Source organism: Macadamia integrifolia, chromosome 9, assembly GCF_013358625.1.
Source record: "Macadamia integrifolia cultivar HAES 741 chromosome 9, SCU_Mint_v3, whole genome shotgun sequence".
Taxonomy (NCBI): Eukaryota; Viridiplantae; Streptophyta; class Magnoliopsida; order Proteales; family Proteaceae; genus Macadamia; species Macadamia integrifolia.
The window spans coordinates 18,782,557-18,802,439 of NC_056565.1; the positions used below are offsets into that span (position 1 = coordinate 18,782,557).

The following is a 19,883-nucleotide window of genomic DNA, read 5'->3' on the forward strand; positions in this document are numbered from 1 at the left end:
AAAAGACCCACCCGGACTTCTCGCCGCAGAGTGTCGATCGGATCACACACCAATCCCTAACCCTTGATCAAACACAAAGGTATAGCCATGGAGAAAACCCAGCGGCAGCAGCATAAAGCTTCTTCTTTTTTTAATTGTAAAAATCGTGGCTCATTAAAGGAGCCATAGCTTTATTTATAATAGTGATAGGGGTTACATGAAATAGAAACTAACTTTAGTTTCCAAAAACTGAAATAGGAAACTATGAATTAGAAACTCAACTAGTTACTAAATCTGAAAATAGAAACTTACAAAATAGAAAGTCCTTTAGTTGCTAAACTGGAAATAGAAACTAATTTATGACTGAAAATTAGAAACTAAATAACCCCATCTAAAAAGGAAACTAAAGAAAAGGAAACAAATCACTGAATCCCGTATTCAATCTTAGACCCTCCCTTTTAGACCCATAAAAGTGATCTATTACCCTCAAAACACATAGGATCAAAGGCCCAATATGTATGGAACCCAACCCTAAGCTTATTCCTAATAAAACAAGCCTATTTTGGTAATTAATCTGCATCACTGAGAGGTTGTTATGTAAGGATCGTAAGGTTATACCAGAAGAGAACCTAACCAACCACACAACATAGATTAATGGTCATAGATATGTTTCATTATGTCGAATCATAAGACATGTGAGCTTATTTGCCTTAGGATAAGGGGGTGGAGCTTGAAAGGAGATATCTTGAAATCATTTAGTAATAAAGTGGTCAAACAAGGAAGGCCAGACTTTGATGAAGACACTAATACGATGTGGAAAGATATGACTCTTGTATAAGGTTGCTAAAGGTGTCTTAGGCGAATTTAAAGGAAAATGTCATTCTTCTAAGGAGACTTGGTGGTGGGATGATAAGGCTCAAGCAACCATTCAGACTAAGAAAGTTAGTTTTAAGACATGGAAAAAGACTTAAGGATGGAGAGGAGGATCTAAAAAGCTATAAATTGTTCAGAAATGAAGTTTAGAAGATTGTGGGAAAAGCAAGGGTGAAGGAATATGAAGATCTTTTGACAATCTTAGTACAAAGGAAGGGGGAAAACTATCTATCAGATAACTAAAAAATAGGAAAGGAAGAATGGAGATTTCAGCCATGTTTGATATATTAAAAGTGAAAATGGTAAAGTATTAACAAGGGATGGGGTCACTAAGGAGAGATGAAAATATTATTTCTATAGCCTACTAAATGAAGCTATTTTGAGTAATATAGTTTTGAAAGACTGCATCACCCATCAAGACATCACATGTTGTAGATATATAAGAAAAATTAGGATGCTAAATGTAAAATAAGCTTTAAGGGGGGTGAGAGTAGGCAAGGCACCAGTTCCAGATCAGGTCCTAATAGAAGTGTGGAGAGCTTAGGGATCTGTGGTTTATCCTAGCTAACCAATTTGTTTAATAAGATTGTGGGCAGAAAGAAAATGTCGGATGAATGGAAGAGATGCATTGTGGTTCCAATTTATAAAGATAAAAGTGTTATTTAGATAATTATAAAGGTATACAACTAATAAATCATACTATAAAATTAAGAGAGAGAGAGAGTTATTGAAGCTCACTTGAGATAAAAAATTACTATTACGGAAACCAATTTGGTTTTATGCGAGGAAGATCCACAACAAAAGCTAGTTATTTAGGACACTCATGGAAAGATTTAGAGATTGCAAGAAGGATCTCTATATGGTCTTTATTAACCTTGAAAAAGCTTATGACAGAGTCCTTAGAGAGTTAATCTAGCAATTACTAGAGAAAGAAGTGTTTTAAGTAAATATGTGAATATAATTAGAGATATGTATAATGGTGTGGTAACTAGTGTAAGAACTGTGGGAGATCAAGGTAGTGAATTCCCATTCTCATTTGGGTTATATCAAGGATCAACTTTAAACCCTTATTTATTTGCGCTTATCATTGATGATTTAATGAAAGACATTCAAGATGGGGTTCCTTGGGCTATGCTTGTTGATAATATTTTTTTGGTGGATGAGACAAAAGTAGGGATTGACACCAAGTTGGAGCGCTGTGGAGATTAACCTTGAAATCTAAAGGTTTTAAGATAAGTAGAATGAAAACAAAGTGTATGGTGTGTAACTCTAGTTACAATAGATCGGATAATGTGGTGGTGAAAATTAATGAGAGGGAGATTTCACAAAGTGATTATTTTTTATATCTAGGATTAATCATAAATAAAGAAGGTGATATAGAGGATGATGTTTCACAGATAATTAACATATGATGGATGAAGTGGTGAGGAGCATTTGAAGTGTTATGTGATTACATATTCCTTTAAAATTTAAAGGAAAAATTTATAGGATAGTCATTGACATGCTTGATGTATGATGCGGAATTTTGGGAAGTTAAGAAGCATCATTTAGATAACTCAATGTAGCTGAGATGAGGATATTGAGATGAATGTGTGGCAAAACAAGGTAGGATAAATTAAGCAATGATCATATTAGAACTGATTTGGGAGTAGCTCCAATACATGATAAGCTATGAGAAAGTCGTTTGAGTTGGCATTTCCATGTTCAGTGGAGGCGTTTGGATGCTACAATACGGAGGAGTGATTTGATTCAGATTGAAGGAATTGATAAGAGCCAGGGGCATACCTAAAATGACTTTAGGAGAAGAGGTGAGGAAAGACATGCATAGCTTAGGGCTTGTATCAAGTACCCTGTTAGTAAAAACGGGAACAGCAAAAAAAAGAAACAGGAGGTACGGGTTTTAAACAATAAAATTTTTTGAATGATACAGTCAAATAAACGGTCAAAAAAATAGAGAACGGAAAAAAGGGAAAAAGGATGGTACGGGTTTTAAACGTGTAGATTTTAAACAAACGGGACCAAAAAAAGGGTAATACTCGTATAAATTAAGGAATTATTACATGAATACTTGCATCTAATGTTCAAAATAACTACAGTATCCAACACTAATGCATATATATATATGTATATCTCATGTCTCATTATAAGTTTTATGATATATAATTGAATATCATCCACTACCAATTTTAAATTCATACACTACACATGTCCAAGTTTTATTGAGCAATGTGGCTTAGCTTTGATGTTGTTCATTGTTGTCAACATAGTCAACATACTCTTGGAGTAATGTATGTTCAGTTTGAGTTATGAGTCATCACTTTAGAAACATTTTTCAGCAAATGCATCAATTTGTATCTCAATTTTGGGATACATACATTGATATTGAGTTGAACGTGATATCATGAGAAATATATGCCATTGAGTTCGCTTCAAGTCGGCGAAAGAATCAAGTGGATCAGAGTTCGGGAGAGAAAGATATGGTCAATTAAGTAGACATTATGTTCAATAAGTTAAGTCTTGAAAAATGCAAAAAAAGGCAAATGTGTTTAAACGTGTTTTAAACGTGTTTAGAATGGAAATGCTTGCCGTTTGCTTTTTTTTATGTATCTTTGAGAAGCATACGGGAAAACATGTTTTAAACGGTAAAAAACGAGGACGTGTTTAAACGTTTTTGCTAACAATGATCAAGTATGACCTTGAGTAGAGCTGATTGGAGGATAAGGATCCATGTAGCCGACCCCATTTAGTTGGGATAAGGCTGAGTTTTTGTTGTTGTTGTCAGACATTTTAAATGCTTTTTGCAATACCTGCAATTCTAGTGAGTCCATAAACTAGAGAAAAGATTAGCTCTGGTGCGATTGTAACTTCCTCCTCACTGTTCTAATGGCTAGTGCCTTCCTTATGAGGATATGGAGACATTGTTTAGCATGGATATCTGAGACTGCAAGAATAAAAGTCAACACGAAGACACATTCTAGATGCAACATGAACGCAAATTTGTATGTAATGTAACTATACTCTTTCCCCTTCTCTTGTTTATGAATTTTTCAAAATCTTCTAATGTAAGTGGTTTATTTGCAGTGAATTTATTGTTGTGGTTTTATCAGAGATATGATAGAGGTGCCCTTTGACAATATTCTTCTTTAACTGATCTTTTTGTTGGACTTGTTCAAAATTCTGTGGTCAGAAAATAAAATTGAATTTGTGATAGTACAATATCCTCTTTGTGTGTTTAGGCTGGTCCGCTGGTGTTTTCACTTTACAACCTGGGATTAATACTAATCAGCTACACATTTTTGTATAGGATGGTGAGATCTGGACTTTCAGTGTTCGAGCTTTTGATTCAGCTCGTCCAGAATGTACCGTCAATGTAAATTATGATGGTTTTGCTGAAGGTAAGATAGATATTCTGGTTGATGAATGTTGCTCTTTGCTTTTCTCTGATTAAATTGGAAAAACAAAGTGAATATATTCAAATTTCATACTAGCTTATGTGATACAGATGTGAAAGTGGGTGATGAACTTCTTGTGGATGGGGGAATGGTGAGGTTTGAGGTGATTGAGAAGATTGGTCCCGATGTCAAGTGCCGCTGTACTGATCCAGGGCTATTGTTACCACGTGCTAATTTAACTTTCTGGCGTGATGGAAGTTTGGTTCGAGAACGTAATGCAATGCTTCCCACCATTTCTTCCAAGGTCAGTGCGCGTCCAAAAATATAATTTGACTCCATATATTTGGAATCTGTGCAGCTTCCGACATACACTTAATTAATAGGTGCCTGTTATTTGAATGTCTAAAATCAATTTGATTCTTGAGGTAGAATCTGGAGTTCTACAATAAAAATTCTCTCTGAGAAGCTGGTTAAAGTTCAAACTAACCCTAGGTTTTGAGGGTAGTAGGAAAATAAAAACATTGTTGTTTTTTTGATCCATGGGTTGTGTAGTTAAAGGATGAAACTATGGGTTGATAGAAGATGTCTAAGACAAGGTTTTTTTTTGAGAGTGTTGAGAAACGGTGAAAAGGGGATGTTGTAGAGCTTAAAGAAACTGGGAATGGAAAGTAGAAGAGAAAAGATACTGAGGAGGAGAAGAAGAGATTGCAGAATGAAACCCTATTCACGATGCAGAAAACAAACAAAAAGAGCAATCAAACAATCACACAACACAAGGATATACGTGGTTTGGCAAGGTGCCTATGTCTACGGAGAGATGATTGCAATTTCACTAGCAATTGAGAAAGGATTACAAGCTCTTTTCTTCACGCCTCTGTGTTTACAAAGAATTCCCAGTAATCCTTATCACGCCATCACTACCAATTTATAGGGGAAACAATTTCTCGAATTACCCTCATGTGAGGTCTCAAGCGCTATGGGCTTTTTAATGGTCCTTTGGATGCAGCCCAGAACCCAAACTACAAAATACAAGACATCAATCCTCAATAGAGATATCTCACGTAGGCTGACGGAATCCACTTTCGAAGAAGCATGTGAATTTCACAAGTCACAACAATTCTATTCTATTCAAATGTAAACCATTACTGGTGCAGATAGGTAACTAAGGGCCCGTTTGATAACGTTTCTGCTGTTTCTGTTTCAAGAAACGACAGAAACAGAAATTTCCGTTTCTGGGAACAGAAACAGAATTTTTGGTGTTTGATAAACCTTGTTTCTTGAAACGTTTATCTGTCTCTTCTTCTGCAAATAGGAAACCGACCCCTTTAGACTCCATTTCCAATTGACCCCCTGGTTTGTAAAATCCAGTTTTTGATAATGAGTGTGCTAGTGGTTTTGATAAAATTGGATTTTGATATAGCTTCTCAAAATCTGAGAAGCTATATAATTGAGGGGAAAAGAGACAGGCGTCTAGCCTTTGATCTCATCTTGATTTCCCCCAATTTCAGTTCCATTTTCACTCTCTGCCATGGCTTCTTCTAGATTCCTCTTTCTCCTCCTACTGAACTACGTGTTCGTGTTTGGTTTTGTATCTTATCCTTCATCATCTGCTAGAGTTCCTAGTTCTTCTGCCTCGAAGGTCTCGCTGGCTCTGTACTATGAGACCCTCTGCCCTTACTCCGCCAATTTCATTATTAAATATCTGCCGAAGGTCTACGATGATGGACTCATTTCAATCGTCGATCTTGAACTTTTTCCCTACGGAAACGCCAAGTTACAAGACAAGGACAACATCGTCTGCCAGGTTTCTCCTTCATCTTTAACTCTGTTTTGGTTAATTTTAATTGTAATGGTCTCATAGAGCGAGAGTCATGGTTTCCGGGGTCTGAGTTTGTTTAGGGTGTTTCTGTTCAAGCGGAGAGATATCGGTGATTCCATTTGAAGCAACTCCAAATTTGTCTGTTTCTAGTGGTCGAAGAATAAAAGGAACAAAACCAAAAGAAAAATACGAATCCACCAAAACAAACCATGCCAGAGTGGGGAGAGAACGAATACTCACCGACGATCACAGAGCACGAGGTTCCCACCGTCGAACCAAATGAAACAAACATCTTCTTCCTCTTTCTTCTTCAAAGGGGCTTTTGTCTGAACCCGCGGCTGCCTACCTCGCTTACGTCTTCCGCCACCTCTGCTGCCCTCTGTAGTCTCGGCTTCTTCCGTTTCAACTTCGACTTCCGTCGTGGGCGTACCTTCTTCAACAACCACAGCGGCGACGTCAGTAACAACCGGAGAAATCTCGAGGAGCTCTGAATCATCCATCTCGGTAACAGCTTCGCATTGCTGTTGAGTGTCAGGAAGCTCCTCAACCTGTTGGTCCTGTTCCAACTTTTCTTCGATTAAATTCTCCTCAACTTCCATGGAAGGCCTGTAAACACCAGGCGAACCATCATCTTCTTCTTCCATGGCGGAGTAGGAACCTATCAAGAAACAAAAAATCCGACGAGAACCCTAGATTTTCAGTTGCAAGTGGAAATGGTAGTGATGGTAGTGATGCCAAACTCCGTCTTCAATACCCATTTTTTGTGCCCCATTTTTGTTTCGAGAAACGAGCGAAACAAGTAAAACTTGTTTCGTCATTCATGTTTCTTGAAGCATAAATTGTTATAAATTTCAATTTATGTTTCAAGAAACAAGTGGAACAGAACACTTTTACCAAACGGTATTTATGCCGTTTCTTTGTTTTTGAGAATAAGAAAACACAGAAACACGTTTCTGGTTACGTTATCAAACGGGCCCTTGGTAGTCTAGCACCAAGCACAAACGTATTTTTGCATCTGCAGCTTATAGACATAGATTACCATTGGTTTGACATCAGACCCAATTATAAGAAGGGTAACCAATATTATGAAGGTGCATGGCTCAGGCGGGTGCCTGCTTGTCAGGAGTGTGGTACATCGTAATTCAGTGCTAATCTCGAATTAGTTAAGTCCAGTGGGAGATCAGCTTGGGACATGATCGCTAGTATAGGGACAACTCAGATTTAAATGAAATTCTGGTCGAATGGTCTATTTGTCAAGGATAAACAATTCTATAAAATCTTTTGTTGGCCTAATGGTCAAATTTGAAGACAGGGTAGTCTAAAAAATGGCAGGTAACCAAAAGAGAAACTCATATTTGGAAACCAATAGAAAACAGCAACCAGAGGCGAGAATTGGAAATATCAAGGCGTTACTAAAATAGCAAATAAAAGAAAAAAGGAAGCCCAAAACATAGAACAGATTTAGTAACTATGGAGGACAAAAATAGCAAATGAATCGGATTTAGTAATATGTTGAAAAATAATAAGTAAGGATGGAGAACATGTAAAAGAATTAGAACATAGGAATCAGTAGTGAATGCCCAACAGAACTTAAATTCAGTGGAAGGATTAATTTGCTAAACCGGCAGTATAACTTGATCCGAAACTTGCATGAAGAAAAACAAAATAGAAGGAAGGATATGCATCCCACCAACTCCAGCCTTGGCATCCCACCAAGGTGTCCCACAGTAGAGCAGTGCTGAATCCCACAGAACTCTCTCACAAAATCAGCAAGCATAAGTTTAACAAATTGTTCAATCATTGGGGTAGTGTGATCCCCTACTCCTTTATTTATAACTTCAATGAAATAAGCAAAATAGGAAACCCCTATGTATGGTAGAGAGAATCCCTTTCAGCTTAATTCTTCTTGAAATAGAAACTATTGTAGAATTTTAACAAAATAGAAACTATGGCTGGATTGTAGCATATGTATCCCACCCTTCTAGGAATGCTACTAAAACAAAGAATCCAACTTATTAAATTAGAAACTAACATTAATCCCTTATAGGCTTTAAATCTATAATATTTGGGCTTATAGAATTGACCCATTGCAATAGTAAACCCAAAAATACTAAGTCACCATGGCCCATATATTCCATTGGACACTCAAAATTAAACATATTGGCCCATTATTGGCCTAGTCCAACAGCTCGGTTTGCCACTGGTCTTCTTGTTCTTCTGAAATGCACATCACATCATTTGCACCTCAGTACCCTGCGTTACTTCACTAAGGCACTCTTTGTTCTCCTCTTGTCCATCTTTTGTGATTGGACCACTGACCACGGTTTTAGTAATTGGGATCATACTTCACTGGCCGGATCAGACGGATTTACCTTTTTTTTTTTAAATCATATTTTTAATTTTTTAATCCCTTGACCATAACAATCCACAGATACAGGATTGCCTCGGAATCGGTATTGCCCTCTCCACATTCCAATATGAATCAACTGATTTGGGTGATCCGATATCAATCCCTCAAACCATGGGTTGGACTGCTCGGTTTGAACAAAATGAAGCATATACTCTGTTCCTCCAACTTTTGCAGCCTTAAAGTTGCGCGAAATGGGGGTAAGGCTATGTACATTTGCCCCTCCCAGACTGGTGGAGGGCCACTTAGGAAGAGGGAACACTCTGTACCAAAGTTGCAAAGAGGGAGAGAAACACACAAGCACACACTCACTTTCGAATAAGCAACTAACAATTTCTATATTAAAATCTGTGCTTCTTGTTGGGTACATGCAACTATAAAAATGAAAATAACCAGACTCCTAATCAAACTATGAACTAAAAAATTACGTTTAAACCTACTCTAAAACTAAGTAGCCTATTCCTACGTATCGTATCCTATCTAAAGCAAATAAAAGATAAACTAATTCCAGCCCTTAATGGTTTAAAAACCTTGGTTGGACCAATTCAGTCTGGGTTTGGGCTTCCAAAGCCGGTCATGCTTGTCCAACCAGTCAAATGCTACTGCATCATGGACCCTGTAGTAGTGGGAGCCTTGTTAATTGGGATGCTCTTTTTTCAGAGTTTCCTGTACTTGAGCAAACAAAACTTGTGTTGTAATGCATTGGTGGTTAGTCTATAATGCCTACGCTTTGTTGTATCAATGGGTTACTAGTTTTATTTTTGACATTCTAATTCTGAGTCGCCTTCATAGTTCTGTATTCAGCTGTCAGTTTAGGCAGATATTTTCAGGAGTTAATCCCTTCAACAGGTTTTATCCAAAAAAAATAAAAAATCCCTTCCACAAGGGCTACCTTCGACTGGACTGTCTGGTTCACTAGAGTGGTCCATTGCTAAATCTGGAATACTTTCTAATTCTGAGATTTAGCCCTCTTTAGTGTTGCTGGAACTATTTTTTAGACCTGCTATTATACAGTTTATCAATCCTTAGTGTATGATAGGATATTAGTATCCAGATTATTAATCTTCTGAGTTCATCCTCAGAATCAATGGTTGTTGAACTTGGATGTATTTTTCAATAGTCGTCTTCTTTTGAACTTTGTGGACTTCTTCCATTTAGGTTTTTTCAGCACCAATGCTCAAATGATCATTCAATGCTTCACCACCCCTAGACGTCCAACCAAGAGACATTATATATTGGAGATAAGAAGCTCTAGATATTTGTAATTTCAATACAAGGGTCTCATTGATCTTTGAGGGTTACATTTTTGTTTTCCTTGAATTAATTGAGGAACACTGAGGAGTTTTTGGTGGCATTTCTCCTCTTTTTGGATGGGAGGAAAAACAAAGAATTCACTGACCACTAAATGGTAAATCCAAACTTGGTTCAGTGAATGACTAAATGTGAATTTTTCTAGTCTGCTGCAACCTGAACAGATGGTTTGACACATGTTATGATTCATTATCTCTGGTGCGGTTACCATACACTGGATAGCATCTAGTGTGAGATGCTAACATGGTCCATGCTTATGTTTGATAATTCAATCTCTGGTGTGGTTACATTGTTCTTTTGACAGCATCTGCTCTTAGAGATGCAAACATCAACTTAAGTTGATCAGGTCAAATTATTTATGTTCCTTAGTTTTCTGAGCTTCTTCATTTTTTCACCATTTGCATTGGGGGAGGGGGGTTCATGAATGCTCTTTTCACTTTTTTGCTGTTGCAAGTCTGAACTGGTTGAAAAATGAAAAATTTTTGATACCGTCTCTTCCTAATTCCTGGGGTCTCCTCCCCCCCCAAAAAAAAAATATATATATATATATATATATATTTCTCTTATTTTGTGTATGTTCAATTTATTTATTATCTGTATCTAGTTTGTTTTCCAATGCAGGGAAACTCCGAGATTGATAGCACAGCATATGGCAGATTTGGGTGTTGAATTTTATCATCACAAGTTCCATCCTCAAACAAATCACTTTCATCCACTGGACCCTTTTTCTGGCAAATCTTATTCTGGAAAAATCACAGAGAATAGTAGTTGTGCAGTTTATGGTATCAATACTGTTGGAATAATTAGAGCACCTCGTGGTGATGGGAAAGAAGCTATTGTCTTGGTTACACCTTACAATCCGGTGAAGCTTGAACTAAATGAGGCTTTGTCAGTAGCCCTTGCCTACTCAATAATCTCCTTTCTTACTCAAGTCACTTGGCTTGCGAAGGATATTGTATGGCTGGCTGCAGATTCACGGTATGGAGAGTATGCCTCAGTTGCTGCTTGGCTAAGAGACTATCACACACCTGCATTCAGTGATGCTTTGGGGAAATTAGATGCTGGCATGTGTCCAGAAACCAATACCCTCCTTGAACAGAATGTAAATGCTGCAAGTAAGGGGAGAGTTAAAGATGACTTTAGTCGTGCTGGAACGATGGCTGCTGCACTTGTCTTTAAGGTTGTGAATAGGCACAAGGAAACAGAGAAGGATGCTCTTACCATATTTGCTGAGGCATCTAATGGTCAAATGCCAAACCTGGATCTGATCAATATTGTAAACTATTTGGCGGTACATAGACAAGGATTGCATGTAAAAGTGGAGAAAGTATATTCTCTACTTAACTCTATGTGGCTCAAGGTTGTGGGTGACATTCTTCATTTGGTAGACAAAGTTGCTAGAAGCATAAATCCGCAATGGAAATTCGCTATTCCTTTGGAAGATTATATTGAAGGTGCTGCTACACTTGCAAGCTCAATGTATCATCAGGTAAGTAGAATGAGTGGCAGGTGTTCTTTTTGTCACCTGGTATAATTTCATATTAAGATAGAGATTGGAATTAAAAAAAAGGAAGAAAGAAATTCAAGTACCTGATTATTAGACCGTAAGGATCTGCTATCTATGTTATGTTTGTGATGTGAAGCATATTTCCCTCTTTGGGAAGGTAGGGGGAGCACCCCTATTTGTTTTATTCAATCACTATCTCAGCCCATAATTGAGTGGCATCTGTTTATTTGCATTTATTATAGATTAGATGCTTCTCTTGTCTGGTTGGGTTTATTATTTTGGCATAATTTTCCATGTGCGGGACTTATGGGCTGTGCTCCTTCCTGCCCCTTCCCCAAACACAATTTTTCATCTTTTGGGTAACTTTGTTATTCTTTTCTTAGTGGATAGCTTGGACGTTCTTCTTCTTCCCTTCCCCTGGTTGTTGAAGGTGCTGGGTTGTGGTGATGATTCTTATGTATATCTTTGTAGGCTTTGGGTCTTCCCACTGGATCACATGGTGCTTTCCGTGATTATCAAGTTGATGCTGTTACTTTGGAAATTTCATCCAAAGTTTCTTTGCTTAACAAGTCAGCAAGATATGAGTTTCTTCTAAGGATCGGCAGGTTTGTGTTCATTACCTACCTGTTTCCCTTCAAAATTTCAGTAGGTGATTTACCTTTGCTGTGGTAATTTACTTATGCAGCTTCTATTATCAATGATTGGTTTGGATGAATTGTCTGGTTAGTTGTTTATTTGACTTTTACTTTTAACCTGTTTAAATCCATGAGGCTTCTAGAAATAAAGTTTCATGTATGAAGGGTATTTGCATTCTGGAATAGTAGAAACTACATTGCCATGAGGCCAAATAAAGTTTCATGCATGAAAAGAGTTTGCATTCTGAAATGGTAGAAACTACATTGGAATGAGGCCAAATAACTATTCTAATACCTAGCAGGCAAAGGAGTGGAATAGAGGGAAAGTGTTGCACACATTCTGATTAAGTTGGACTATAAACCTTGGATCACACATGTATATTGATGGTTAATATTTTAGAAAAATGGAAAAATGTAAAGTTGTTAGTATAGTAAGTGATTAAAAAAAAAAAAAAATTGGTAGCAGTGCCGAGCAATGGAAGGAGTGTATTGAATATTAAGCTATCATTTGTCTGGGCGCTTCTGAAAATTATCTGAGGGAGGGGCCCAGAGATGACCTGTAATTTGCTACTTAGAATCTCAAGAGCCCTTAGGGATCAATATCTTCTCAAATAATGTTTATTGGCGCTGGTTTTTGGAAGTAACAGTGCTTTTCACCCTGCCTCGTCATTAAAAAGGCTATTTAGATTATGGGTGCTCCAATAACTTATTGAATAAGTATTTCCTATTTCAGTTCCTTAGTTATGTCAGAGTGTCTTCTCCAGTGTCTAACCTGTGATTGACTACCTTTAATGGGTTTTGACCTAATGGCATAAGTCAAATCTATGTCTATGTTGTATTTAAACTTTCCTGGTGTAGGTTTAACTTTCATATGTTTGATTAAAGGTAGAGGGAGATCATTGGAAACTATTGCAATTTTTTTTTTTTAAATCTTGATATGGTCATTGTTTTCTTGGTATTGGTTGCATACATTAGTGGGATTCATTCTGGTGGGTCAATACTCATATTTGGGCAATATGCTGTACATGGTTGTCAAGGTGTCGCCTGGGCATCTAGGCGCTTTCTTTGGTCCAAGGCGATAACATGCCTTGTTGTCACTTCACGATTACATTGATTTATGTTTATTGTTTTGTTTTTTGATGAATATGTTTATATTATACATTTATTCCATATGCTTTGTTTATTGTATGTTGGTTTTTCTCATATTAGGTCGTTTCTAGCATAATTATATAATATTGCATTGATATGACCTCTATGTTGCATATTGGCATAATGATATGAAATTATCATTGGTATATTAAATGTAGTCGTATACTGTACACCTAAAATGCTTAGGCAAGGAGGGCTCTTAGGAGCCCCTCCAACACCTTAGGTCGCCTAGTCGCTATGACAGCTATGATGGTGTTATGATCTACTTGTCTTCAGGCTGTTGGTAAGTTGAGACTTGGATGAACTATCTGTGTTGTGAGCTCAATCCAAGACTCAAGGTTGCTTTGTTCAGGCACAGAATAATATCTTGATACAATTAAAATATCAAATGTACTAAGCTTTTGCACTTGCTACCTTTTTTTTTTAATTTTGATGGTTTTGGATTATGGACTTTTAAATCAAGGGTTTTACGAGCTTGGAAATAATTGAGATATGTAGGCTGCAGTGTTTCAACCTAGAGTTTAGTGAGCCAACCCTTAGTGCACGAAGTTTAATTAACATGGAACTGGGCAAAGCTTGCCGCATTATGTCTGTCGTCAACTTGTATCAATAAACCTTGGAGGTTTTGATTTGATGTGTTGGGGTTTCTCTAAGCAGGTTGGTTGAGGGGATCATACGGTCAGTTAACAACCTCCTTGAGAAGTTTCACCAGTCGTTCTTCCTCTATTTCTTGACCTCTCCTGGTAAGTTTGTGTCAGTTGGAGTCTACACTATTGCTTTTGTGCTTCTTGCCTTGCCGCTTCCAATAGTCGCAGCTGCGCTGTATTCTGGTGCTAATGGGAGGGACTATAGCTCAAGTGACAAATCAAACTCTGCTTCTACTAATGGGCTTAGCACTGCTCTGAAATCTTGGAAATGGCTTCATGCTGCAAAGGTGGTGTTCATCGTTCATTTATGGGGAGCCATTGTTTCTTTACTTCCCTACCTGATCTGTCGATTGCATGGGATGACTCCAACAACGAGCATGCTCTCTTGGGTTTCACTCTCCATTTGCACCCTCCTTGTCTTGTATCAGATTTCTGGTTCTCCTTATTCGTGCTCCAGTTTGCCTCAATCTCAGCACAGACAATGGGCTATTATGAAGGCTGTGATGATAGCTGCTGCTTCTATTGGCCTGGTTATCATGTCAATCATTAACTTTGCAACGGCTCAGATTGGAGCTCTGCTGATGGTCCCGATGTGTCTAATGGCCCACCCCTTAAAATATGTGCACAGGCTTGGACGGTTGAGAGCTCTCACCTTGATTGCTTGTAATTTGTTTCTTGGATTTTTCGGATTCCCTCCAACAGCATTACTAGTGATGAGGATATGGTCAGAAGGCATCAATGGTGTCAGTGTGGGTGATTTCTGGATCTGGGTGGAGTCTCTCTGGGCTTGGAACAGTGCCACTTATCTCTACTTGGGTCTGGTTCATCTTCCTTGCTGGTTACTATGTGTGCATATTTTGTTCCATCCATGTTGAATTTCCTAGTTGGTGAAGTAGATATGTTTTGGCCTTTAGAAATGTACATGTATATGTGGTGAAGATGATCTACCATGCCAGGCAATTCTTCCGCAAGATGGAAATGGAAATGTGGCAGCCCTCTATCATGGATATTACGTCACTGAGTTCGTTTATATACCAATCGTTAAAACCACCCACAGTCACTGATCTGAATAGACACAACTTTATCTTTGTATGGATTTCCACTGTGACAGAACCTTGTCATCAATTTGCTTCAAGACTTGCATGACAATCTGAGTCATTACATTTTTTATTGCTTTCAGTTTTGGTGGAGAGGGAGTTGAATTGAAATATGCACAACATACTGAAACTCTATGTTTACCTTGCTGGGACAATCGGCCACATTCTTTTGATTGTCATTTGCAGCTACAGGTGAATAATCAGTGAAGTGTCTGGTTTGCTACCTCTCCTATTTATCTCTTCTAAATTTCTAGTCAAATGGAGTATGCTGGGGCTTTCATGGTTTCACACTGGGTGGCTTATAGCTGCTTCTTGGCTACAAATTGATCCACAGGTAAGTCCTCTCTTCTATCCATGTTTTAAATTTCAGGCCACAGATACCATGCCATGTTGATGGAACATAGCCCTTTTGAAATAGTGGTTTTTCCAGAGGTACCTGCCATGAAAATAGTTTAGAGGCCGATGCACAGACAGTAATGGGTGAAAATACTAGGGTAGAAGTATAAAATAAAGGTGGCCCATATGGTTGACTTGAACCACCATATTTGATGGTGCTGACTTGGGGAACCCTATCCAATGGTTCAGATTGGTTGCTAATCTGCCCCACTTGACATAAAATCCAGTTGCTTCTTGTGTTAACACTTAATGATTTTTTTCAATTAAATGCAAGAGAGTGGCACGATTTTGGAGTGAGGAGATTATTGATGGATCAGCTTAAATAGAATTGGTACTTTCTTGGAGGGGAGAGAAGTAACCCACAAAAACAGGTGATTTTTGGGAGGAGGAGTGTGTTTTTCTCTTATGGGCGAAGGGAATGTAGAGTACTTGTTTGCTTTGGTAGCTTTCTTTCACAGTATATGTTATTGAGTAAAGAATTGAAAAAATGTAAAGTAAAAAGTGGGCTTAAGAGGTTGGTGAAAACCATACGCATTCTTTACTTAAGTACTGTCCAAAATAAAGTAGCCACTATTATTAGGAAAAAAATGAAAAATGTAAAATGTTTCCTGCACACCTTGGAAGGAATTGGATAGAATCTTTAGATTTTGTGTATATGGATGGCCAATAATTTTTTTTATACTTGTATTTTTTGAACTTTTATGTAAACCTTGTATTCATATGTTTTATTTCCTCTACATGGCAAAATGCATTTTGTCCCTGAAACTTGGCTTGTAAGTAGAGTATGAAGTGGATAATAAAACTGTGACAATTATTTGTTATTTCTTTCCTCCATTGCTACAAGACGAGACTCTCTTTGGTGGGTAACTTAGGGGAACTGTTATAAGTGGGTCAATAGCTTGTCACATATTTTTGTGGTTTGGTGTTTGTATAAAGTCCATTGAGTTAAAAGTTTTCCTTCACCTGTAGAGAAGGAAGAATTCCTTCTTAACTGGTGTCAAATGGATTTTAGATTCATCATCAACTCACTTTTAGTTTTTTGGGTGGTATAACACCCTATTGTTTATGGTCACAAACATCATGCCTGGGTTCAATCAGAGGGGATTCTTCACCCAAAGATATCGCTATATGAAAGCGACATCGTAGTTTGGTATTATACATGCCATTACGAATGTTAAACTAATATAAACAGAAACTACACATGATCTCATCCAAAAATGCCGAGAAAGGTAAGGTATGCCATTACATATGTTCAACAACATCGACTTCTAATGCCATCAGAACTTTTGCAATTAATTAGTTAACCCAAGGAGGTAGCGTCATTGGTGAGCAACGAACTTGGTACGAGCCGTAAACTCGGATGACCTAAGTTCGACTCTCACTAGGCACACCTTGGGCCACTCACACGGGGGTATTTAATGCTCTTCACTGCTTTCAATGAAAGTTGAATAGTTCTCATTTAACTCTGGTATGACTCGGTCTATGCAGTTGTGGGGTTAGTATGAGTTGGTGGGATTAGTTAGGCCGAAGGCCTGGATGTCCGTTAGCAAAAATAAAAAAAAATTAAAAGGGGAAAGGGAGGGGGGAGTCTATTAGATGCTTGAGTGTAGTTTTGCACCAATAAGGGCAGGGTATCAAATCGTCCAATAACGGTCAGCATTTAGAGAGTGTGTGCTGGAATCTGCACATAGGCAGCATTTGGTTCCTTCTCCCTTAATTAAAAGGATGAAAAGTGAAGGCTGAAAAAATATTATTATCATACTGGTCTTTTACTTTTCCAAACATAGATGCTTATTTTGACCATTGGATAAAATTACATGGTTTAGATCAGTTGGCAAATTTTAGTGTCTACTTAAACCAATATTCTAAAGGTTACTGTGCACTCTTCTAACTTTGAACAATAATACCTTTAGATAAAGAAAATTGTGTAATTAATGACAGCTTAAATGTCTTGTGTCTTCATGAAACATCACATATTCAAATGACAAAAAGAAAACATGGAAGGAAGTGGAGATGATAGGAACATATGGTGGGACTTCAATCCTTTTAGATTTTTTAAGTTTGTTTTGTTCTGATTAACTTCAATCTCTCTACAACCCCCCCCCCTACTAAAAAAATAAATAAATAAATAAAGGAAAGAGATTTAGAGTGTCTAATGAGATCAAAAGATGCATTATGTCTTGTGGACTGTGGTCTAACCATGAAATTTTTTAATATTTTTTTCCTCGTGGAAGAGCACTACAGCATATTTTTACTATAGGTCAAAAGAATGGTCTCGTTGGGTCATATGTTTCAAGCCCAAAGTCGACTGGATATACTACCGTGTATGTTCATGCACTCTCTTGTTAGTTTTATATTTTGCATTGCTTTGTTTTCTGACCGAGTCAATTCCAATCAGGCTGAAATTTGATATAGGAACAAGTGATTACCTCCCACTAAATTTCAACCCTGACGAAGAGGTCATGTGACAGCACCTTTGAAACGGTTGGTAGATTTCAAGGATGTATTTAGCTTCGATTTGAAATCATCAAATCTGCGTCTGAGTGTTTGAATGCCTTTTTGGGCCTTCGTTGGCTTCAGCTGTTGTTAACTCCACATTGGAAATTAACTTGTTTGATTTACGGGCACGTTGTCCCTCTAGGAGTATTGAGTTTTCTTGTGGGCCAACCCTTGGGTTATTACTCTTCTTGGGTACTATTCTCTTTATCTCGCCATGTATTGGTGTGGTACTGTGCTGAATTAGTGTATTCGGGGAAAAGGTTTTCCAATTATACCATTCTCAGCGGTGATGTGGTTATCGGAGATCCAGTAGTTGCCTGGCACTACGAGGAGTCTTGCCTGTAAATTTTGTGTTTAGGCAATGCCATGAAACCAATAATTATATCAAAACAAAAAACAAAAAAACAAAACAAAATTCTTAACTTTTTTTTTTTTTTTTGGATGTACTAATTGTTTATAAAATGACATAGAAAGTGAATATATTTAGCCATTTTAGTGGGGCCTACATTAATAGTCAATTGATTTTATGAAATGAGAAAGATGTAAGAAATACAAGAGAAAGGAATATAAAGCAAATTAAATGTGAGAGAGTAAAGATTCCAAGATTTCATCAAATTCCTAACTTAAATTAAATGGAACATTTGTATATTATTAGAGAATAGGGTTTTTTATAGTTTGCATTCATTGTGGTGTTCGTCATGTTGCACACTACTCTCAAAGGAATTGACCAACATTAGGACTATTAGGAGCCACATGGAGCATGACTCGGATCAAATTGACTTAAAATTGTGCAACTTTTGGATTAGTTCTATTGAGTTTTTTTTTTCCCCTAACTTAATCATATGACCTATTATGTAATATCGTATTACCAACTTTCAAATCATAGATTCTAACAATTGACTTTCCAACTATTCTTAAAGCTTTATATCATTATCCAAAAAAAAAATAGGCACTTTGTAGAAAAGTGTGTGGGTTGAAGCATGAAAAAATGGATAGATCATAAATGGTATATGGGCATAATATTATTCAATTAAAAAAAAAATGTCCGTTTGAATATATTTGCATTTAGAGACAGGTGAAAACAAAAGGACAACGCTATCCCTAACCTAGATGCATTGACGCACAAGTAGATAAGGATCTATTTTCCAATAAATTAGTCGTGCAAAAGTTTTCTGCCATTCTAGGGTATTAATAATTCTGCCTGCAGTGCAAGATACCGCACCCACCATTCTTTTTTTTTTTTTTCTTGGTAATAAGCACCCACCATTCCTGATGCATATCTAAGGTGCTGACACCCATTGATGAAGGAGAATTTCTCCTTCGTGTGCAGGAAAAATTACCCTTACAAAATGATTAGTAAGCTATGTTATCTCATTTAAGAAACAATTTATGAGGGACTTTGGAACTCAACAAATCCCATATAAGTGGGTTTGAGAGGAAGGAAAAGGAAAAAAAAAACCTCTACATATGACTCACCTAATTGTGTAATGTGCTTCATGTTGGTATACGATGTCTTGTATTCCGTCACAGTTTAATCCAGGGAGTACTAGTGCAGCACTTCGACAGGCATGACGACAGTCCCACTAGTCGGTTAGCTAGTCATGGGGTTGCAAGGGGGGCAGGAGGCCCCTCCTGCATAGCAGGGGGTGTAAAGGGGTGTAGCCCTCCGCTCAAATTTTTTGTTTGAGGGCAGTTGTGTACTTTCTAGATTAGGGTTTTTTCCTATATATTTGTAGCGAGTGCTTCTTTCTCTGTAATGCAAGCAATACTGAGAGGTGTGAGGACGAGTGTTGTAACCCTATTCTCCATTGATAGTGAAGCAGGATCTCATCTCACTGGGGATGTAGGCAACATTGCCGAACCTCGTAAAATCTGTGTGCATTGTTTGTTCTGTTTTTCCATTATCTTCTGCATCGTTTTAGGGTTGCGTTTCTACAGTTCATGGTTTTGAAAAAATGGTATCAGGATCGGCATTGGACTTTGTCAATATATATATATATATATATCAGTTGTATTAGACAGTTTTACCCTCCATTTCAATTACAAAATAATATTTTAGACAAATTTAACCCTGGTTAAAATGTTCCACGAAACAGATCAGACAAATATCGGTACTAAGCAAGGATACCATTTATTAAAACCATAATATTTCGGATTACAACAAGATTATTT

At 37.4% G+C, this 19,883-nt stretch overlaps 1 protein-coding gene across 4 annotated transcripts in view; it reads left to right on the top strand.

The window, feature by feature from the left end:
* Positions 1–15,039, top strand: part of LOC122089968 (glycosylphosphatidylinositol anchor attachment 1 protein) — an 84,302-nt gene extending 69,263 nt beyond the window's left edge. For 2 of the 4 annotated variants that reach the window (XM_042659753.1, XM_042659755.1), the window contains exons 4-6: positions 10,403–11,270; positions 11,760–11,893; positions 13,730–15,039. In XM_042659753.1, coding sequence (XP_042515687.1) covers positions 10,403–11,270; positions 11,760–11,893; positions 13,730–14,594 — 1,867 coding nt within the window. In that variant the 3' untranslated portion in view covers positions 14,595–15,039. Of the gene's footprint in view, positions 1–10,385; positions 11,271–11,759; positions 11,894–13,729 lie in introns of all 4 variants that reach the window. The other 2 variants (XM_042659754.1, XM_042659756.1) reach the window with 2 other exon arrangements.
* The last annotated feature ends 4,844 nt before the right edge of the window (positions 15,040–19,883 follow it).